The sequence below is a fragment of the Lepidochelys kempii genome, chromosome 7 (assembly GCF_965140265.1).
Source record: "Lepidochelys kempii isolate rLepKem1 chromosome 7, rLepKem1.hap2, whole genome shotgun sequence".
NCBI classification, from domain to species: Eukaryota; Metazoa; Chordata; order Testudines; family Cheloniidae; genus Lepidochelys; species Lepidochelys kempii.
The window spans coordinates 108353793-108373552 of NC_133262.1; the positions used below are offsets into that span (position 1 = coordinate 108353793).

The 19760-nt window shown below is 39.5% G+C and overlaps 1 protein-coding gene across 1 annotated transcript in view; it reads right to left on the reverse strand.

Moving 5' to 3' along the window:
• Positions 1–5268: 5268 nt before the first annotated feature.
• The window catches only part of PLPP4 (phospholipid phosphatase 4), a 97797-nt gene continuing 83305 nt past the window's right edge, over positions 5269–19760 (reverse strand). Inside the window, exons 6-7 of the mRNA XM_073354964.1 lie at positions 13908–14078; positions 5269–8356 (exon numbers count right to left, since the gene is read on the reverse strand). Coding sequence (XP_073211065.1) covers positions 8157–8356; positions 13908–14078 — 371 coding nt within the window. The 3' untranslated portion in view covers positions 5269–8156. The remainder of the gene's footprint in view (positions 8357–13907; positions 14079–19760) is intronic.

Below are 19760 nucleotides of genomic sequence, written 5' to 3' on the forward strand. Positions count from 1 at the left end.
CATTTTTATTAACATGAAATTGCGTTATATTTGTCTAAAACCATATTTACCTATTTTGATTTAAATGGTTATTTTAAATTTTTGTGTATCGTATATTTATGTAATCTGCATGTACTAAATAAATGGAACTCCCTGAACATATGGATAACTTTCTGAGAAGACCTTAAAAAAGACCTTAAAAGAATTTAAAAAGAAAGCACTGAAACATCTGGAGGGGAAAATATTTGTTTGGATTCCATGACTGGTGGCAATTTTTGGAAAAATAATTATCCAAACTTCAGTGCTACTTTCTCTTGCAAGCTAATTTTTTCTCCATTAGAAAAAGGCACAGTGGGAACAGATGTTCATGGAGGTTTTACGTCTCTGAAGTAGTTGTTCTCTGTTGTACAGATGGACCCTGAATGTGAAGCTACAAACTTTTTGCATGTTAGTTTGAGGCTCATGAAATGTATTCTGTGTAATAGCTATGGGCTGGATATCTTTTCCACTTCTGCGAGCAGAAGGGACCTGGAGCATTGATCCCTGTCTTGGGACCCTGCAACAGTTCCACTCCAGTTTCCTCTGCATAAATTTGGGGGCAATCCTGGTAGAGAAATGCTGGTAGGGAAACAAAGCTCATTCCTGGATGAGTCTACAGATATCAAAGTGAATATGCTTTTAGGAACTGATGTTACTTTTAGCTGCATTAACTCTTACTGGGGTCCTTTTTGTAGTTGCTACCACAGGAGACTTGCTGATAGGAATCCTAGCTATCAGTGAGGAAATGGGCTAACCCAACCCCTCCACACAAGTGTTTCTGTATCTAGCCAACTGTATCTGAAGAGCTACAGGTGAAATTTGGGGCCCTGGTACATTATGTTCACTGCCCCCTCCCCACTTCACTTTATTTATACAGACATTGCAGATCTTTGGTGGGGGAGGAGGGAGGAGGCTGAGCTTGAGGCCCTGGTACAATTGTCCTCACCTTCCTCCTCTCTCATCAGCACTGACAGGGCATGCAGGCTGCACCTACTGCACACTGTGCTCTCCACAAAGCCTCTCCCCCTGTGGGAAAACCTACTGGGAAACTCTGAGAGCACAATCACAAACTGTTTCCTGGCCCCTTTATTCCCCACTCCCTAGTAGCCCTCTAGTGGAATTCTCTGTAAGAGAGGAAAGGAGGACTTGTGGCACCTTAGAGACTAACCAATTTATTAGAGCATAAGCTTTCGTGAGCCAGAAGAGTTCCCAGAAGTTACCTACTACAGGACAGGCCTAACAAAGAAAATAACAGAACCCCACTAGCCATCACCTTCAGCCCCCAACTAAAACCCCTCCAACACATTATTAAGGATCTACAACCTATCCTAAAGGATGACCCAACACTCTCACAAATCTTGGGAGACAGGCCAGTCCTTGCCTACAGACAGCCCCGCAACCTGAAGCAAATACTCACCAACAACCACATACCACACAACAGAACCACTAACCCAGGAACTTATCCTTGCAACAAAGCCCGTTGCCAATTGTGCCCACATATCTATTCAGGGGACACCATCACAGGGCCTAATAACATCAGCCACACTATCAGAGGCTCGTTCACCTGCACATCCACCAATGTGATATATGCCATCATGTGCCAGCAATGCCCCTCTGCCATGTACATTGGTCAAACTGGACAGTCTCTATGTAAAAGAATAAATGGACACAAATCAGATGTCAAGAATTATAACATTCATAAACCAGTCGGAGAACACTTCAATCTCTCTGGTCACGCAATCACAGACATGAAGGTCGCTATCTTAAAACAAAAAAACTTCAAATCCAGACTTCAGCGAGAAACTGCTGAATTGGAATTCATTTGCAAATTGGATACTATTAATTTAGGCTTGAATAGAGACTGGGAGTGGCTTAGTCATTATGCAAGGTAGCCTGTTTCCTCTTGTTTTTTCCTACCCCCCCCCCCCCCCCGCCCAGATGTTCTGGTTTAACTTGGATTTAAACTTGAAGAGTGGTCAGTTTGGATGAGCTATTACCAGCAGGAGAGTGAGTTTGTGTGTGTATGGGGGTGCGGGGGATGTGAGAAAACCTGGATTTGTGCAGGAAATAGCCCAACTTGATTGTCATGCACATTGTGTAAAGAGTTGTCACTTTGGATGGGCTATCACCAGCAGGAGAGTGAATTTGTGTGGGGGGGTGGAGGGTGAGAAAACCTGGATTTGTGCTGGAAATGGCCCACCTGATAATCACTTTAGATAAGCTATTACCAGCAGGACAGTGGGATGGGAGGAGGTATTGTTTCATATTCTCTGTGTATATATAAAGTCTGCTGCAGTTTCCACGATATGCATCCGATGAAGTGAGCTGTAGCTCACGAAAGCTTATGCTCTAATAAATTGGTTAGTCTCTAAGGTGCCACAAGTACTCCTTTTCTTTTTGCGAATACAGACTAACACGGCTGTTACTCTGAAATCTGTAAGAGAGGATGAGCCAGCCCTTAATTTTCTAGTTTCTATGGGCTTAGTTCTAGTGTAAGTCCTTGGCATTAGGCCCAGGATGAATTTGGCCCTGTGGCTTTGATCAGACAAAGGTGATGCTGTACGCTGTACAGTGAGGAAGGAACTGAACTTGCAGTACCTAAGGCTTTCTTCCTTCCTGGGGGGGTCTATGATCATGGTCCAGTTCAGAGGGGAAAAAAATCACCTTCCCTTCCTCTCACTTTTATTCGCAGCTATTTGTGTGCACATGTGCTATTCTTCAGGCCTAATTCCATGCTGACATCTTACAAGTGAGCACTAACTGGGTCACAGACCTCTTCTTTATTTCCTCTTCCGTCTATTAGTTCTTTTCTTACATTTCTTCTGGCAGTTCCTCCTCTCCCTCCCCACTTAGACAATGGCTTCTATTGAAATTGAAGATGTTCTTGCATCTGCTGCCAATACTCACATTGCCTCTGAGTCTCTTCCTCTTTATTCTCTGGTTTACAGGGAGCTTCTTTCTTTTGCTGCCCTCTCAAATTCCATTTGATCAACTTTTCCTCCTTGAGTTTTCCTTTCCATCATCCCCCTCCAAATGGCTGTTGTTGGCAGCCATCAGATTATATTAAAAACCTGTTGAAGGCACCCATTCTCTGAGGAAAGATGAGCTATTGAGTTGTATTGTAACATCCATTGTTTAATTTTACGATTAGGTCTCAAGTGATATAAGAGTAAACTGTCCTTTTAAAAATGAACAGTCCCACGTTCTGCACTGATGTAAACCTCCTTCAGCTCACTGAATTTAATGGAGTTGTACCAAGGTTAAATTAGTGCAGGATTTGACACTGTGTGAAGCCAAATGCCAGCGCTAAGTAATAAATCCTTCCATTTTTTATTACAGTCTTGTTTGTGCTGCAACAAACAAACACACGCACCATGGGAAAGGACCGTGGCCCTGCTCCTGCTCCCATAGAAGTCAATGGAAGTTTTGCCGCTGATTTCCCTGGAAGCAGTATTGGGTCCATTTTTTAAAGAGCCATGCACACCTATGGCCCTGGGGCCAGGCACACCTCTGGCACATTAATCAAACAGAACACCTGCACTGTAAACTGCACACTAATGGCAGTGTGTTTACCATAGTTACATTAGACCAAGAGGTTCCACTGCCAAAGCCTAATGCCCATTTAACAGCAAGGCACTTTTTTTCCCCCTGGGTCGATGGAATACTCTTAGGTAATTATTGAGAGCTAGATGGTACCCAGTTACAGTGGAGGTGTGCAAAGGATGCGTGAAGCCTTTGCAACACTTGCATCTCCTCTACAGTGGTAAGACCCAATGGCTGCCTCTCCAAGTTCCCCTGTAGACTCTAGCCACCCCAAAAGGGGTTGGCTGGACGCATCCACCCTCTCAGGGAGGTAGGAATAGGCATGATCCCCATGCATGCTTGGGAACACTGGAAGATGTCTTTCCTGAGTTCCTACTCTCTCAGCTTCTGCTCTCAGGTCTTCTTATACATTGCTCTGTATGTTTGCTATAGCTTTGCATCATAAAATGACTGTGTCAGCACTTCCATGGTACCTGAAGCCTTAGGGCTGTATTAGAATGGTGTAATTCTGAAGTAATACAATGGATTTGTATTTACTCTGTATTTGCACTGATTTAATTAAGAGCAGAATTTTGGCTCTTTCTCTGTGAATTAGTATGAGCACAGGAGGAGTGCATGGATCATGTCATATTTGTTCTGGGAGACACTGGGCTACTATAAAGTAATTATGTATCTGGAGTAGACACTATAAAAATAATAATGTATTGTATGTTTCTTGTACTTTCTCATAAATTCTGAACAGCAGACTTTCTGGGCTGATCTGTGTAGAGCAAAGTTGATCTGACCACTCCCCTGTTCCTGCATCTGCTCTGTTCAAGGCTATTCCCCTTTCAGAGGTCAGAGCAGCGCTGCTCTTAGACCAGCTCTAAATAGCCCCAAGAACCCCAAACTGCAGCCAAATCTAATTAGATTCACCCTTACCCACAAAACAATTTGTAAAATATGTGGTCAAAAGTTGGATTAGGAGCTTGATTCTGGTCTTGCTGATATTGGTATAAATCTGAGTCAGTGGAATTATACCAATGTCAAACCAGAACCAGGCCCCTAATTTCTATCTTGTATCTTTGACACAGTATTTTCTACCTCCTAACAAATTACAAACATTCTCACTATGTTAGAAACCAAGGGCTTATTGTACTGTTTTGGAAAAAGCAGAGCTCCTGAACCTACCTGAATCTGCAGTCAAGAAAAATGTGAAAAAAATGGCTTAAACACCCCTAGATTTGTTTCTAGTCTGAGACGTGCATCCACCCCCGCAGACATTTTCCAAGTTCATCTGACTCTCACCTGGACTCTTAGATGTTCTTGGTTTCAGTATTATTTCATAGTTTTCCATAGCAGTTTATTATTCCTCTTATACTAATCCGATGTTTTATGAAGTATGTAATTCTCTAAACTTCACAGACAAAGAGGCATGTTGTAGTTCAGCTGATTGGATGTTCCGAGATGAACTTCGGATTTTAAGATCTAAAACTGTGTGTTTTTCCTGGATAGAAATTGGATAATGTGTACTAGCTGAATTCTGGGACGGATCCTTTCTTATACCAAAAGTAACTGACTCTTGGAACTGTTCCTTGCTCCTAAGTGACTGCAGTTATTTTAGGGCTGGTGGTTTGCAATACTCGTTATGGTTTACTAATGAAACCAAATTGGTGACCTTTGTCCTTACCAAAAAATGATAACACGCACATGTACAAAAACCCACATTCATGTGCAGTTTTATTGGTGCATTACAACATTACATTTCCTTCACATTAAGAGAGCATGAAATTAAAATACACTGATCCACAAAAATGCTTTCCTTACGCTGACTTGTACTGGTAATTATAGCTCCTATGGCCTTTTCTGTAAGTTTCATTTTATTACATTTTTCATAATTTTAATTACACCTTAATCAAAGCTTTTCCATGGTCTGTTTTATTACTTTCAATTTAATTACATCCATTAAAATACTTTCTTTGCTGCATTGCAAAGTCCTTTTCACCCATTTATCTTGCAATATAAGTATTATGGTGCACAACATTTCATATTCCAGCATTTTCACAGTTGCGTTTCTTCTAAGTGCTGTGTCAGCCTTTCCCATCCCAACTAAGAAGGGGAATATAGCTAACTTGTATCAAAGTCCATTAAAATAGTGGGGATTTTTACAGCACATTTAGGAGGCCCTACTCATTTTTTAAGAATACACCAGATTTATATAAAAATGTGTAAAATGCACTATATCTCAATAATAAAAGTTCAATTTCAGTTTAAGAATTTTTTAAATATTTGCATACATGCCAGAAGCCAGGTTTTTCCACTAAAAGACAAAGCTAATGGAAAAGTCCTACAAAATTTATAGAAATGATAAATTTGCTAGTTTTCTTCATCATCCTATATAAAATTATATCCCTGATTTAGAATTCTGTAGAATGGTGTAAAAACTCTATAGCAAGGAGATAATTCTTTATTACATTTGCTTAGGTTTCTAGAGTAATGATTGGTCTACTACAGCTGGGTTTTGTTGGTAAAGCTAAACTAGGAAAACCCTTCTAGTGAGGATGCAGTTAAACCGGCATAACTATGCTTATATTGGTTTAATTTATGTCATTCTGAGGAACTGGCATAAGCTATAGTGGCATATAAAAACAGTTATGCTGGTCTAATTTTATCTACACTAGGGCCTATAGCACCAGTATAAACCAGGCCTAATTTCTGTGGATCCCCTATTGGTCTCATCCCTATTGCATTTTCTACGACTTTTCCATAAGGTCATTTCCTATTAATGTATATTTCACAATTTTGTATCTGTTTTTATTAAATGACTTTGGCAGCATTCTTTTGCGTGCATTTTTTTTATTTAGAAAAAGGATTCATAACTTGTTTTTCTTCTATAAAAATTCAAGTGTTGCCAATCAGGGAATAGCTCTTCTCAAAAAATCTACAAAGTGTACCTTTGACAAAAATAAATGACAAGCCTTTACACTGAGACACACAGCTTTTTTGAATCACAAAACGCCTACAAGGCCAATACATATTCCAACAGGAACACATTAGTTATAAGGTAGCTATGGCACCGGTTTCCTCCAGTCTAAAGCACCATAATGGATATTGTTGATCAAAGCTGTCATGATCACCTTAAAGAGCTGATCTAGCCAAGAAATGTTCAACTGTCAGAGTGTGATTTTTAGAACATTTTACCTGCTCTTTCCTAATCCATCTATTAAAGGAAATGCTGGAAGCTGACATTCTGCCATTCAAAGGTACATCATTTCACTGGAGTGTGATATGTTTTTAATATGTCATACTGCATGAATAATGAATGGAAACATGAACCTAAAAAAATAAATTAACTAACATAGGTTGGACATACACATAGTTACCTCCTCTGCACTGCATCCAAAGCCCATTGGAGTACTATGAAATGATTCCCATTGACTTAATGGGCTTTGGATCAGGCAACAAGATGACCCTTACAAATGCTAGGCTTAGCAATATGATGAATTGAAAATGGGGAAATGAGCAAATGGAATATTTTTCTCAGAATTCAGCCAGGCATATTACAGTGCTGGAAACTGGCTGAAGCATTCATACATGTGAAACCAGTGCTGATGAACCAAAGTCCTTACATTCCTTAAGATCACAACCAATGCTGGAGTGAGACATTAGAGACAGTTCTACCAGGACAGCTGTGGCACATGGAGATTCACAGAAAACATGGTGTTTCTTCAACTGTGCAGTTCTAGGATTTTTGCTTGTTTGTTTTTAAGATTGCAGCTTGTTGTATGCCATGGGAGTTGCTGCAGTTTCATTCAATTTTGAAAATAATTCCTGCACGAGCTCTCAGAAAAAAATGCTAATATTTTAATATCCAGTTTCTAATCCAGCCTATGAACATATGTTATTGCAAGCTGACAATTTCCACAGCTTTGGCTCACTCTGCTGTCAGCCTCATCCTCCAAAACCCTGGATGTGAATAGACTTGGCTCTTTTCAGACTCTTGCTCTTCATACATTTCAGCAACTGTTTAATTAACAGCTCAGAATAACCCTGCCAAAACTTGATAACTAGCACTTCAACATCATGTGGAAGATTTATTATGTTAGACGACTACAACAGAAACAGAAGGAAGTTGCCGCTTACACATCAAATTATATAAAGAAATAGACCAAGGGCTGATGATGGCGGTTGCTGAAAACCTCCTGAAAGTGATGACCACACTCAACACTCACTGAAGTCATGGACAGTTGAGGATAATCTGCTTCCTAGGAGGTGCTCAGCATCACACAGCATCCACTGTTTTCAGATTGACTGTATCTTCAAATACCTCTCATTCAAAACTATGCAGTTAACTAGCCTGGATTTGGCATGTTCCTTCTATTGACACTTTTCTCCTCCCTGGATTTTTTTTGTTCTGGCAACGGACTGAAAAGAGACAGCTGGACAAAACAGTATGCACTGAAAACTGAACCTTAAAAGTAAGAGGATGTTACTGTATGAAAAAGAATATCTTAAAAAAAAATCACTGCCCAAATGTACTGTAGGAAACATCATGTTAAGAGACCAGTTTGGAGGAATGTGAGAAGGGCTAAAAGTTCATTGTACACAGTTATTAGTCATACTGGTCCTTCAGTTACTCCCTCTAGAGGCAGGCTGGTAGCATTATCTGCTGTAGGTCTCTCTTCTTTCTTCGTTGAGGTCTGAACTAGGAGGCTGACGTAAGGTTTATGGCAAGCCATGTTACCCAAAGGTGGGTAGTGCTGTCTGTAGCAAATATAAGCGAAAATTAGGCCAATGATTCCTCCGACAAAAGCATCTAGGTAGGAAAAGCAACAAAAAATCAAGCATGTTAGTGTTGAAATAACAGCCAATATCAATGGGGGTGGATGGGGGGAATTAAAGCCTGCATCCAAGAGGTGGAAAGATTCTCTATCAGTGTAAGTGACATTGCATTGGGGCCTTAGTAAGAATATCAGAACGGCCATCTTAAGCCAGACCAATGGTCCATTTAGTGCCAAAGGCTTCAGAGGAAATGAACAGAACAGGGCAATTTCAAGTGATCCATCCCAGTCATCCAGTCCCAGCTTCTGGCAGTTGGAGATTTAGGGAAACCCAGAGCAGGGGTTTGTGACCATCGATGGACTTACCCTCCATGAACTTATCCAATTCTTTTTGGAACCCAGTTATACTTTTAGCCTTCACAACATCCCCTGCTAACCAGTTCTAAATGTTGACTGTTCACTGTGTGAAGTACTTAATTATGTTTGTGTTAAGCCTTCTGCCAATTAATTTAATTGGGTGACCCTTGGTTTTTCTGTTATGTGAAGTGGTAAACAACAGTTCCATATTCACTTTCTTCATTCCATTCATGATTTTATAGACCACTATCACAGTGATCTCCATTCCCTCTGTCCTAATCGATAGCATCACATTGGAACTCCTGCTGGAAAATGTCAATATAATGGCAACTCTCATTATATTGATGAAGATGAGAGAACAGCACCCTTTTCATTTAGAGAGGATACTAGGACTCCCAGAGTATCCAGAGCTGCAAGCACACTGTTAATTATGTTATGTCCTTTCCACTATGATCAACATAGTTAGTTGCAGTATAATGACCTCCTTTTGACTCAAACTTCTCCTGACAGCATTGGACTTTACAGCTCAGGCATGAGTATTTTTACTTTCTCTCAGGTTCTTCAAACAAGAGCAGCTGGGAAACCTTGTGTGTTCGTCCTTTCTCTGTCCTTTAAAAAAGAGCTCACCCTTCCTGGAGGCTTTTGAATTATGAAGATTAGTACCTTTTCTTTAGGTTATTGATATGGCATGATTGATAACTCAGACCTCAATTCTGCCAGTCTTACATATAGTAAGTAGCACCTTACTCATGAGTATTCTGATGGACTTCACTGTTACTACTCACACGTTGCTATATGTAGCGAGGATACACAATCATGTGTTCCTACTACTCTATACTGTACACTACACCCACCTGTTACATCTCCTTAATTAGAGCTAGATTGTACAAACCTTTAAATTGGTGAGCACAAGTTGACATGTAGAGCCCCACGGAAGTCAAAGAGATTGCTTGTGTGGGTACATTCTTGTGTGGGTAAATGCTCACCAGTATGACCAAGTGTTTCACAATCTAGCCATTCATACACTCTTTGGGGTAGGGACTGCTTTTATTGTATGTTTGTACACCATCCACCACAGAGGGACTCTGATCCTGACCAAGGCCCATGGAAACTACCACAATACAAACTAACCACATGACTGCAGTGCTTTAGATCTCTGGGTTGCTGATCTTGCCCCACGTACTCCACAAAATTAGAGTAAGCATTTTCAGTCTGGTTTTCTCCAAGAAGACGCCTGTGTTTAGTTTGAGATCCTAGTAGAGACAGTCTTGCAAAATACTATTTTTAATTAATTTACCAACAATAGAAAGGGAACATTGTTCCAGACTCCTTGTTTACTCCGGTTCTATATATTTCCATTTATCTAGTTAATAAATTCATTGGAATCTTTTCAGATTAGAGAAAGCCATGTGTTGAGTTAGGGTCTTAAAATAGTCAATATACTTGGGATTCTATATGGAATATGCTAATCTGTTATAGTTCACTAATGCCAGCACAAAGATAATAAACACTATACTTTCCATCATAACTGAAGGCGGCTCGGAGAAAGCTCATAATATTGATTCTGAGATTCCGTTCTATGGCTTTTTAATGTAAGGTAATGCTATTTCCTCTTTCACCTACAGTTCACTAAGTCCTGTACAGTATATTGATAGTCCTTGCTCATTCCCCACTGGACAGTTAAGGCTGTATCACAAAGCCACCATAAATAATTTAACACAATTGGCTGCCTCCACTGAGCACAAAAGACAGGGGCTGAGCTACAATGCTAAATTTTACAGAGTGACTCGCCCCTCCCTGGAGACTGCGGTTTTCTCAAGTAAGAGCTAAGGTCACTTGCAGGATAACATGGCTGCCTGAATAATCTCTGGTTTGTAAGCAGCCAGCTGAGTTTTCAGCATCATCTACTTAAGCTTCAAAGACAAACATATGCAGCTGTAATGGACATAGTGGTAACCCCTTGGGTGTAATCTATTTCCACAACATATAAAACACATCATAATTATCTGCCTCACAGCACATATTTTAGTCCATAAATAATTCTTGCTCTTGGCAGGATAAAACACACTGCAAACATGCATAGACCAAGCTAGAGAATAATTACTGAATCTTTTCTCACGGACACGCACAGTTTTAATACTACATTCCACAGCATATCTATCTCTATGCACATGAATTTGCCGAAATAATTAGTCTGCAATTTCAAGTAGTTATCTGAATTTTTTAAAATTTAATTTCTATTTTTCTTCATTGATTTAGAATGTTCCACCATCCTTAAAATGTCTTGTCAATAAATTGCTATAAAAATGACTGTCTACACTTGAAATTGTTGCTATTTTACTGTACATTACTTGTACAGCTGGTCAACATTGTTTGACCAAATTTTTTTTCTGTCAGAAAATATGGTTTCATCTAAATCGATTTTGACTAGATATTTTAAATTTTCGAATCAGAAAAAGTACAATGAAAAATTTTGTTTTGAATAGGATAAACCCACTTTTCCATGTTTTGTTTTAAAATTCTTAAATGTGTTGAGGTTGTTTGAGATAAGCATGCAAAGCAAACCATTTTTAAAGTTTTTAATTTTTAAAATTTCTTTAACAAACACTTTGTTTCATTTTTTTAAATTATTATTTTGAGGTCTGTAGTGTCAATGATTGGTAATAATTTTGCAGGTTTAGGAAAAACGTATTTTTAAGAAAAAGCAAAAATACTTCAATTTTGCCATTTTAAATTGTTGAAGGTTAAGTTGCTAAAGCGCAGATTTTACTTTTTTTTCCTGAAATAACTTCTTGGGTAACCCCTCTTTGTTAACAAAACATCAGGGCTGCTACTACACTAACTGTGAATTGAATATCAAGCCACCAGAATGAAGGGCTCTTGCAACACCAAACTTTTTGGTGATTTCTCTGAATGTTTTGTTGTTGTTTTGTTTTTGCTCTCTTTGGGTGTTGCAAAGGGCTCAGAAATGCAAATGTAGTTCCAAAAAAACATCAATTTGTTGCTTCTTTTAAAAGGAGACAACAAACTTGGGTAAGAACACCATCAGGACTAAAGATTTGTTTCCAAGTGTCCAAGATTAACCACTAGTGCCTAAAATATTCGTGGTTTGTGTAAATGTATAGCTTTAACTGTGTAAGTGGCAAAAGAGGGGATTTCGCACACACCCCCATCTTTACCCATCCAGGGCATAGAGACAAAGACATGGTAAGAACTGGTTTGTTCTTCAATATCTTACAAATATATAACAGCACCAGTTTTAGCTACAAATTAAGTGAGTTTGAGTTCTTAGTGTTGTTAACATCTGGAAAATTTAACTGCAATTTTGGTAACATTTAATCAAGTAACATCTGTAAATCCCAGTTTTGGAATAAGAAATTTGCAACCCTATAATGCAAATTACACTATAATCGAGTACCTTTTTCTTTTCCTTCCCCCCCTATATGCTTGTGATAAAATAAGGTTTTTCTTAGTAACTGTGATTTTATGAACAAATGTCTGATACCAGGCGGAATTCATTCATAAAAAAGGGGGATTATATTATGATAATTGGTCTTACAAATTTATTCTAATTGTGAGCTCAATTGTAAAGGATATGTGAAAGTTCATAAAATGTCATAATAACCTATAATAGCAAATGTTAATGGGAACAGGTGCAAAAAAACCTGATAAAAATAACCTCAGAATTAGTCAAAACAGAAAAGTCTACTGATATAATTCACAGTCTATGTCAAAATCATGCTTGGTAAAGACAAAAGGTATGTAACTGGATTATAATGAACTGCAATTGGTGTGTCGGATATTAGGTCTTATATTAGGAACAAAATAATGAGGGCATGAGCTATTCCACCCACCCCTCCCTTTTTGGGGGGAACCTTAAAGAAAGACTTTGGGGGGGGAAATTAGAAAGCACAGACGAAGCTACTGGAGCGAGCTGCACCATCATGGCGGCCATCCCCAGTGTTTCCTGGGACCCTGGGCCTTCTTCGTCCTAATCCTGAGGGATGTGCTGACCAGATCGGGCCAGAGGGAGGGATTCAGATGACATTGGTATCCCTACCTGCTTGAGCTAAATCCTAAACACCTCTAAGAATAAGCAAAATAGGACTTTAACAACAGCAGCAGCAACAGCTCCAGCTCATCTCAGCTAACTTCTTCTCTTTTACCCAAAAGGACAATTATTACTATCTTTAATACCATCTAAAAGATTGTCAAACACGGGTTTTTTTCCCTTCCAAAACTCTCTCTAGCTAAAGGGAAAATGAACAAGGGGTGTTGTTAAAATGAAAGCCTTACTTAATACTCTACATTTCAAATGCTTTAACCGTTTTGCCTACTTTTCTTTATCTTTAATAAAAGGTTTAAATGATTTTGAATGGTGTGTTTGCCATGGTACTAAGCAGGCTCAGGTTTCTATACAGCAAAAACCGTTTAAGACTGTTTAATGTTAGACAGTGACTGGCTTATGTTAAGACCTTTGACCCATTTATTCCATGTAAATTAATATGACAGTGGCAAGATCTTCTGACTCTGAGATCTGATTGCAGAATTAGGAAAGCACTGCATGTTCCTGCAATAAAGAACATGTCATGATAAAATACATTCTGAATATTTTAATTTGCAGTTGCAACTTAGTGAACATACACTGGTACAATGTACATATTAAATCCCCCCAGCTAACATCTGAGAATTAGTGCATTCTGAAGTAAAATACTGGAATCAAAAATATCTGCCAGAAGCTATGGAAAATCAATTTTATTTTTTATTGGACATGGTGTGAATATGATATAGTTTCCTTACTAAATTAGGTGATTAATTTGAAAACAGAGGTTCTCATTCCTCCAAAGCCATTATGACTGTAGCCTTTTACCCAAACATCTGTTCTACTAAAAAGTTGTAAGACATGAAGCTTTGAGCGTGGGAAAAAGTTGTCACCATCCGTATTCTATACTATATATCTTACGATGCCACAATCCACCTAGTAACATTTCAGAAAGAGTCCTGTAGTTTTCTGTTCTGCAGTAATGGGCCAAAACATGCTTATATGCATTCAATCATATATAAAAACACACAGATATACTGGGCCCCGTCATATTCACACACACTGTTGGAACTAAAATGATGCCTAGAACTAGCAGCGAGTCAAACAAGCTATAACCACTCCATCCCTGGAGCTCTCACTGCAGAAATACAAGGATAATAAAAAGGAAAGGTATCACCATGACTCACCTTGCCAATGATGCTTGTAATCACACATGCGTGACAGGGCAATCATCATGGCACAATACAGAGGCAGAATTGCTGCACAAAGCCGCCAGCTTTTCCCTCGGCCATTTTCGGTGAAGCAGTGCAACTTTCCAGCTAAGTAGAAGGTCGTAAAGCCAAGGCCTGAAAATGCAACTGAGAAGAAAAACACAAAATTACAGAATCATGTAATTAACAACTGGAGTAAGAGTGTGATCCTGTGAGGTTTAACAGAGAAGTGAGAGGCCTATGATATACAGGAGTCAGACTAGATGATAGGGTGGTCCCTTCTGGCCTTAAACTCTATGACTTTATGACAGGTATCTTTCTACTGCAACACGGTCCTGGTCCTAAGGTCCTTTTAGGTTTTCGGACATTAGAACCAGAAGGATACACAAAGCACAGGCCATGCATCCTGAACCCAGATAAACTGTAATGACCATATTGGGGAGCCACGGGTGTAGAGTATCTGGTGGGAGGCACACAGCACTCTTTAGTCTCAGGCCCATATCCACTGTGTAAACCGGAGTAATCTATTGTTTTCTGTCAAGGTCCAAATTTCTCGGTCAAGGAATAATCAAGGTCCAGACTCCAGAGAAAATAATACAAAAATAATAACAATAACAATGATGATAATAAAATAATAATAAATAATAATAATAAGTAAATACAAAGATTTTGCGGTCTGTTCAAAAGCATCTGGCAGTCCGGACAGAGGCAAAGTGTGTGTGTGTGTGTGTGTGGGGGGGGGCAGAATGTGGGAGTCACGTGCCCCGCCAGGTTTTCTGCGTTTTCCGCAGGTTTTCTGCAGGTTTTCTGCAGTACCGAGCATGCTCATAAGAACTGAGCATGCTCAGTAACACCACTGAAACTGGCTGTCCTCACTCTGTCCCCCCACTATTGGTAGGCACAGGTCATCTCTGAGTTCGGATTTGGCCAATTGTCTGCCCATTGACAACCCCTGTAAACTTTGCACACACAATAATTGAGAAGGTTGCACAGTAATAACCCCCGCCTTCATCTTAACAGTATTGATATATCTTGGCTATTTTAGTTATAAAAAATTAACCTTCCTAACAGCTGACTTTTAAATGTTTTTTGTTAAAAGGCAATAGTGACATTACAAATCTTAGGCTCAAGCCTACAAGTTCTGAGTTGTGGGTACTCGGTCCCATGCAAGATTGGGCCTATTATTAATACATGCTTTCCATATCTGTGATATACATCTATACACTAATACAAGGTAATGAGGTTGAGTAAATACTTCAGAATAAATCCACCTGCCTTTCAAAGATGTGCAGCTCACACATAACCCACCAAATCCCAGAATACTGTGATCTCTCTCTCTTTTTTTTAAATCTTTTCAGTAAAGTTTTCTTTAACAGTGAACTCTTTTTCTCCGGAAAAGCCAGATCTCCTATCCAGTATTACATATTTATCTTTTGCTTTATGGCATCCGTTCCAATAAGCACATAAGCATATGCTTAACTTTAGGCACAAGGTTAAGGGTTCTGATGAACTGGAGCCTTTGCTGGAAAGTCCATGATTGATGGTGTAAAAGGATTCACTTATATAAAGATATTTTGATATATTTAAAAGATATTATTGGGTTCCATTTACTTGCTTCTATATCACATTCTTAGCTAGCAGTTATGACAGAATCCAAATGCCAAGTTTCTATATACTGAATGTTTTTATACAGATTGCTGTTCACATTCCAGATAGCTGGTGATGGATTTGGGCAGTAAAAAAGTTTTTTTTACTTTTTAATAAAAATATGTATCTTATACATTTTAAACATTTGTTGTAGTAAATGTAGTGCTGATGAAAGGCGTGGAACAGACAGCACTGGAAAACAAAGTCTTTTGTTGCTCCACAAAAGGGTACAAACACAGAGTAACACAGAGAGGCTCACCTATGAGCCTTAACTATGGTCTGGAAGGACCAGCTGTAGGAACGATAGCAGAGATTGCTCTCTAGACATCTGATCCAAAGCCCATTGACATCAATGGGAGTCTTTCCACTGACTTTAGTGAGTGTCAGATCAGATCCTTATATTCATTTCCCAATCCTGTAAATTGCTGAGTACCTTCTCTAAGAAAATGAAGGAAGTTGCAACTAATTCATTGATAATTCCACATAACTTAAATATATTGGTTTCACTCTGATTTGAGGTTATGATTCGAATTCGATTTATGCATGTGTCTAGTGAAAAACAGTCTAATTAATACACTGCCATTATGTAAGTAAATGGAGTCCTGAATATTCATGGGGTACCTAATAAAAATAATTATAAAGAACTACCTGTGTACCTCCCTGTGACATCTGTTATGCGTTTGTCACTGTAAGAACTAGGCATTACTCGTTTATTGACACATGAATTGGTCACCTTCATATGATAAAAGCCACAGATCCCACTCTCGTAGAATTCAATGGCAAAACTCTCATTGATCTTGGATCAAGCCCAGATTTGTTTACTAAACTTATGCTTAGAGCTTTCAAATATCCTTCTTCACATACTTTCCATCGCTAAATGAAATATGAAATAAAGTAATTACCTTTGTGTTCTGCAGATGAATCTATGGAATGGTCAATTTTAGCTGATACCACAGTGGAGCATTTTCATACATTTCAACCATGCAGACAACTGAATGTAGTTACTGAAGACTTGTTTTCACCTTTAAATTCACAAATTAATTGTCTCTTTTGAACAGACGTAGCAGATAGAGATGGGATGCATACTAAGCATCCAACAGGGGCACCAAACACTTAGTTTTCGGATAGCCCCCTTCAGCCTTTGGTGATTTCACTACATTCTTCCTGGCTGAAGAAGGTGGGAAGTGAACTCTGAAACCCAGGTAAATGTCTAATGCACTCCATCACAGTGAAAGGTCTCCTACAGATAGTAAACCTACTTTTTAATTATTATTTCAAAAAAGCTTTTAGAATGTGGGTATAGACTGAAAGTGCCCAAACCAATGGATAGTAAAACAGACAGCACTGGAAAACAAAGTCTTTTATTGCTCCACAAAAAGGGTATAAAAATGGTATCTTTCTACTGCAACATCCTTCTATCTGTACAGAAGTGGTTCTCAAACTGTGGGTCACGACCCCAAAGTGAGTCGTGATCCCCTTTGAATGGGGTTGCCAGGGCTGGCTTACACTTGCTGGGGTCTGGGGCTGAAGTCCGAGCCCCACTACCCAGGGCCGAAACCAAAGCCCAGGGGCTTCAGCCCTGGGCGGCAAGACTCAGGTTGCAGGCCCCCTGCCTGGGCCTGAAGCCCTTGAGCTTCAGCTTTGGCCTCCCTTCCCAGAGCGGTGGGGTTTGGTCTTTGGTCCCCCACCCAAGGCAGTGGGGCTTGGGCAAGCTCAGGCTTCAGTTCCCCCCTCCTGGGATCGTGAAGTAATTTTTGTTGTCAGAAGGGGGTCGTGGTGCAATAAAGTTTGAGAACCCCTGCTCTAGAGGACATGTTGTGGTGGTTTCCTCCCATGTTCAAAGCTAGTCTTAACTTGATGCATGCTTTTTATCTTCTTTACTTGATGAGCTAAGTGAGATGTGTAATAATAGGATGGACTAGCAGGGTATAAAACAGAATCTGACCCAGATGTTCACCACCACTCAAATGTAATTAGATTCCCTTTTTGAAATAATACTAAAAAAGTAGGTTTACTTTTTGTTCATGTCTCTCCTTTCCCCCCTCACCCTACAATTTCTGTGTGCCTTTCCACCTCCTTGTTCTTTCCATGACTGCAAAAGGGAAAGCTGAAATACATTGACAATGGTATTTCCTTCAATCCATCTGGAAGCACAAAATGTAATAAATTTCACTAGCAAACCTCCACCTGTGAGATTTGCAGCCCCTAGCAGTTCAGAGGGTTTGGATAAGCATCTGAATTTTGTACTGATTTTCCAAACCTAGCGTCTGAACAGTTGAGAAGTACCCTTGTGCAGTAGCAATCGCTCTTTGTAATGTAGGTCTTCAGGTCACCCCTACTTGTATTCAGAATTGCTGTGGTTTGAAAGACAATTCCAATGCAGAAAAAAGCAGCAAACACAATTTACATTTTAGTCTGGGGAGCAACGTATTTTCCCACAGTGAAAACTCCAGCGAGGTGTTGTTTAGCATCTCTTAGGATCACGACCAACATTGAAGGGAAAAAAACAGCAATTAAAATATGTTAATATGTTAATGTCAGCGCCTATATTTTATTAATGCTTTGAGAATATAAAATTCACCTGGTATTCAGAAAAACAGATTTCTGGGTGCCTGTCTCAATATTTGTACATTATGAGGGGATGCAGGAACAGTCTTACTTTCCATACATCATGCAATTTAAAAAATGGGAGTTTCTTCCTTAATTTCTTTAATCTAAACCTTTTTATTTTCAGGCATGTAATTTTCACAGTCCTAGTGCAAGAAGTATTGGGTTCTATTAAGATGCTCCAGGGCCATAGATTTTTGCAAAGGCAGTGAGACAAGTATTAATCATAGACAGCGGTACCCACCAAAAAAAAAAAAAAAAAAGCACCACGTTGCATTTCAATGAACTTAATTAGCCCCTAAAGACAAAGGACCTAACCAAAGCTTTTTTTAGATAAGATCATTATTAGTTTCAAAAAGAGGATGGTAAGTACAGAACTTCCTTGATATTTATCATTTGCATAGGCTGTATCATCTCGGGGGATTCTCAGGGAACTTAGTATCGGGGGTAGCCGTGTTAGTCTGTATCCACAGAAACAACCAGGAGTCCGGTGGCATCTTAAAGACTAACAGATTTATTTGGGCATAAGATTTTGTGGGTAAAAAAACACTTCTTCAGATGCATGGAGTGAAAATTACAGATGCACGCATTATATAATGACACATGAAGGGAAGGGAATTTCCTCAGAAGTGGAGAACCAGTGTTGACAGGGCCAATTTGATCAGGGTGGATATAGTCCACTCCCATTAATACATGAGGAGGTGTCAATTCCAGGAAAGGCAAAGCTGCTTTTGTAATAAACCAGCTACTCCCAGTCCCTGTTCAAGCCCAAACTAATGGTGTTAAATTTGCAAATGAATTTCAGTTCGGCTGTTTCTCTTTGAAGTCTGTTTCTGAAGTTTTTTTGTTCAAGTATGGCTACTTTAAAATCTGTTATTGAATGTCTAGGAAGATTGAAGTGTTCTCTTACTGGCTTTTATATGTTACCATTCCTGATGTCCGATTTGTGTCCATTTATTCTTTCCCTTCGTAAAAGGATAAATGGACACAAATTGGACATCAGGAATGATAACATACAAAAGCCAGTAGGAGAACACTTCAATCTTCCTGGACATTCAATAACAGATTTAAAAGTAGCCATACTTGAACAAAAAAACTTCAGAATCAGACTTCAAAGAGAAACAGCAGAATAAAATTCATTTGCAAATTTAACACCATTAATTTGGGCTTGAATAGGGACTGGGAGTGGCTGGGTCATTACAAAAACAGCTTTGCCTCTCCTGGAATTGACACCTCCTCATCTATTATTGGGAGTGGACTACATCCACCCTGATCGAATTGGTCCTATCAACACTGGTTCTCCACTTGTGAGGTAACTCCCTTTCCTTCATGTGTCATTATATAGGGTTACCATATTTGAACATTCAAAAAAGAGGACACTCCATGGGGAGGGTATTTGCTCACGCCCCCCACCCCACCTCCACCCCTTCCCCAAAGTCCCTGCCACAACTCTGCCCCCTCCCTGCCCCATTGGACCCCTTCCCCAAATCCCCGCCCCGGCCCCACCTCCTCCCCTGAGCGCGCTGCATTCTCCCTCCTCCCCGCTCTCTCCCAGCCACGCGAAACAGCTGTTTC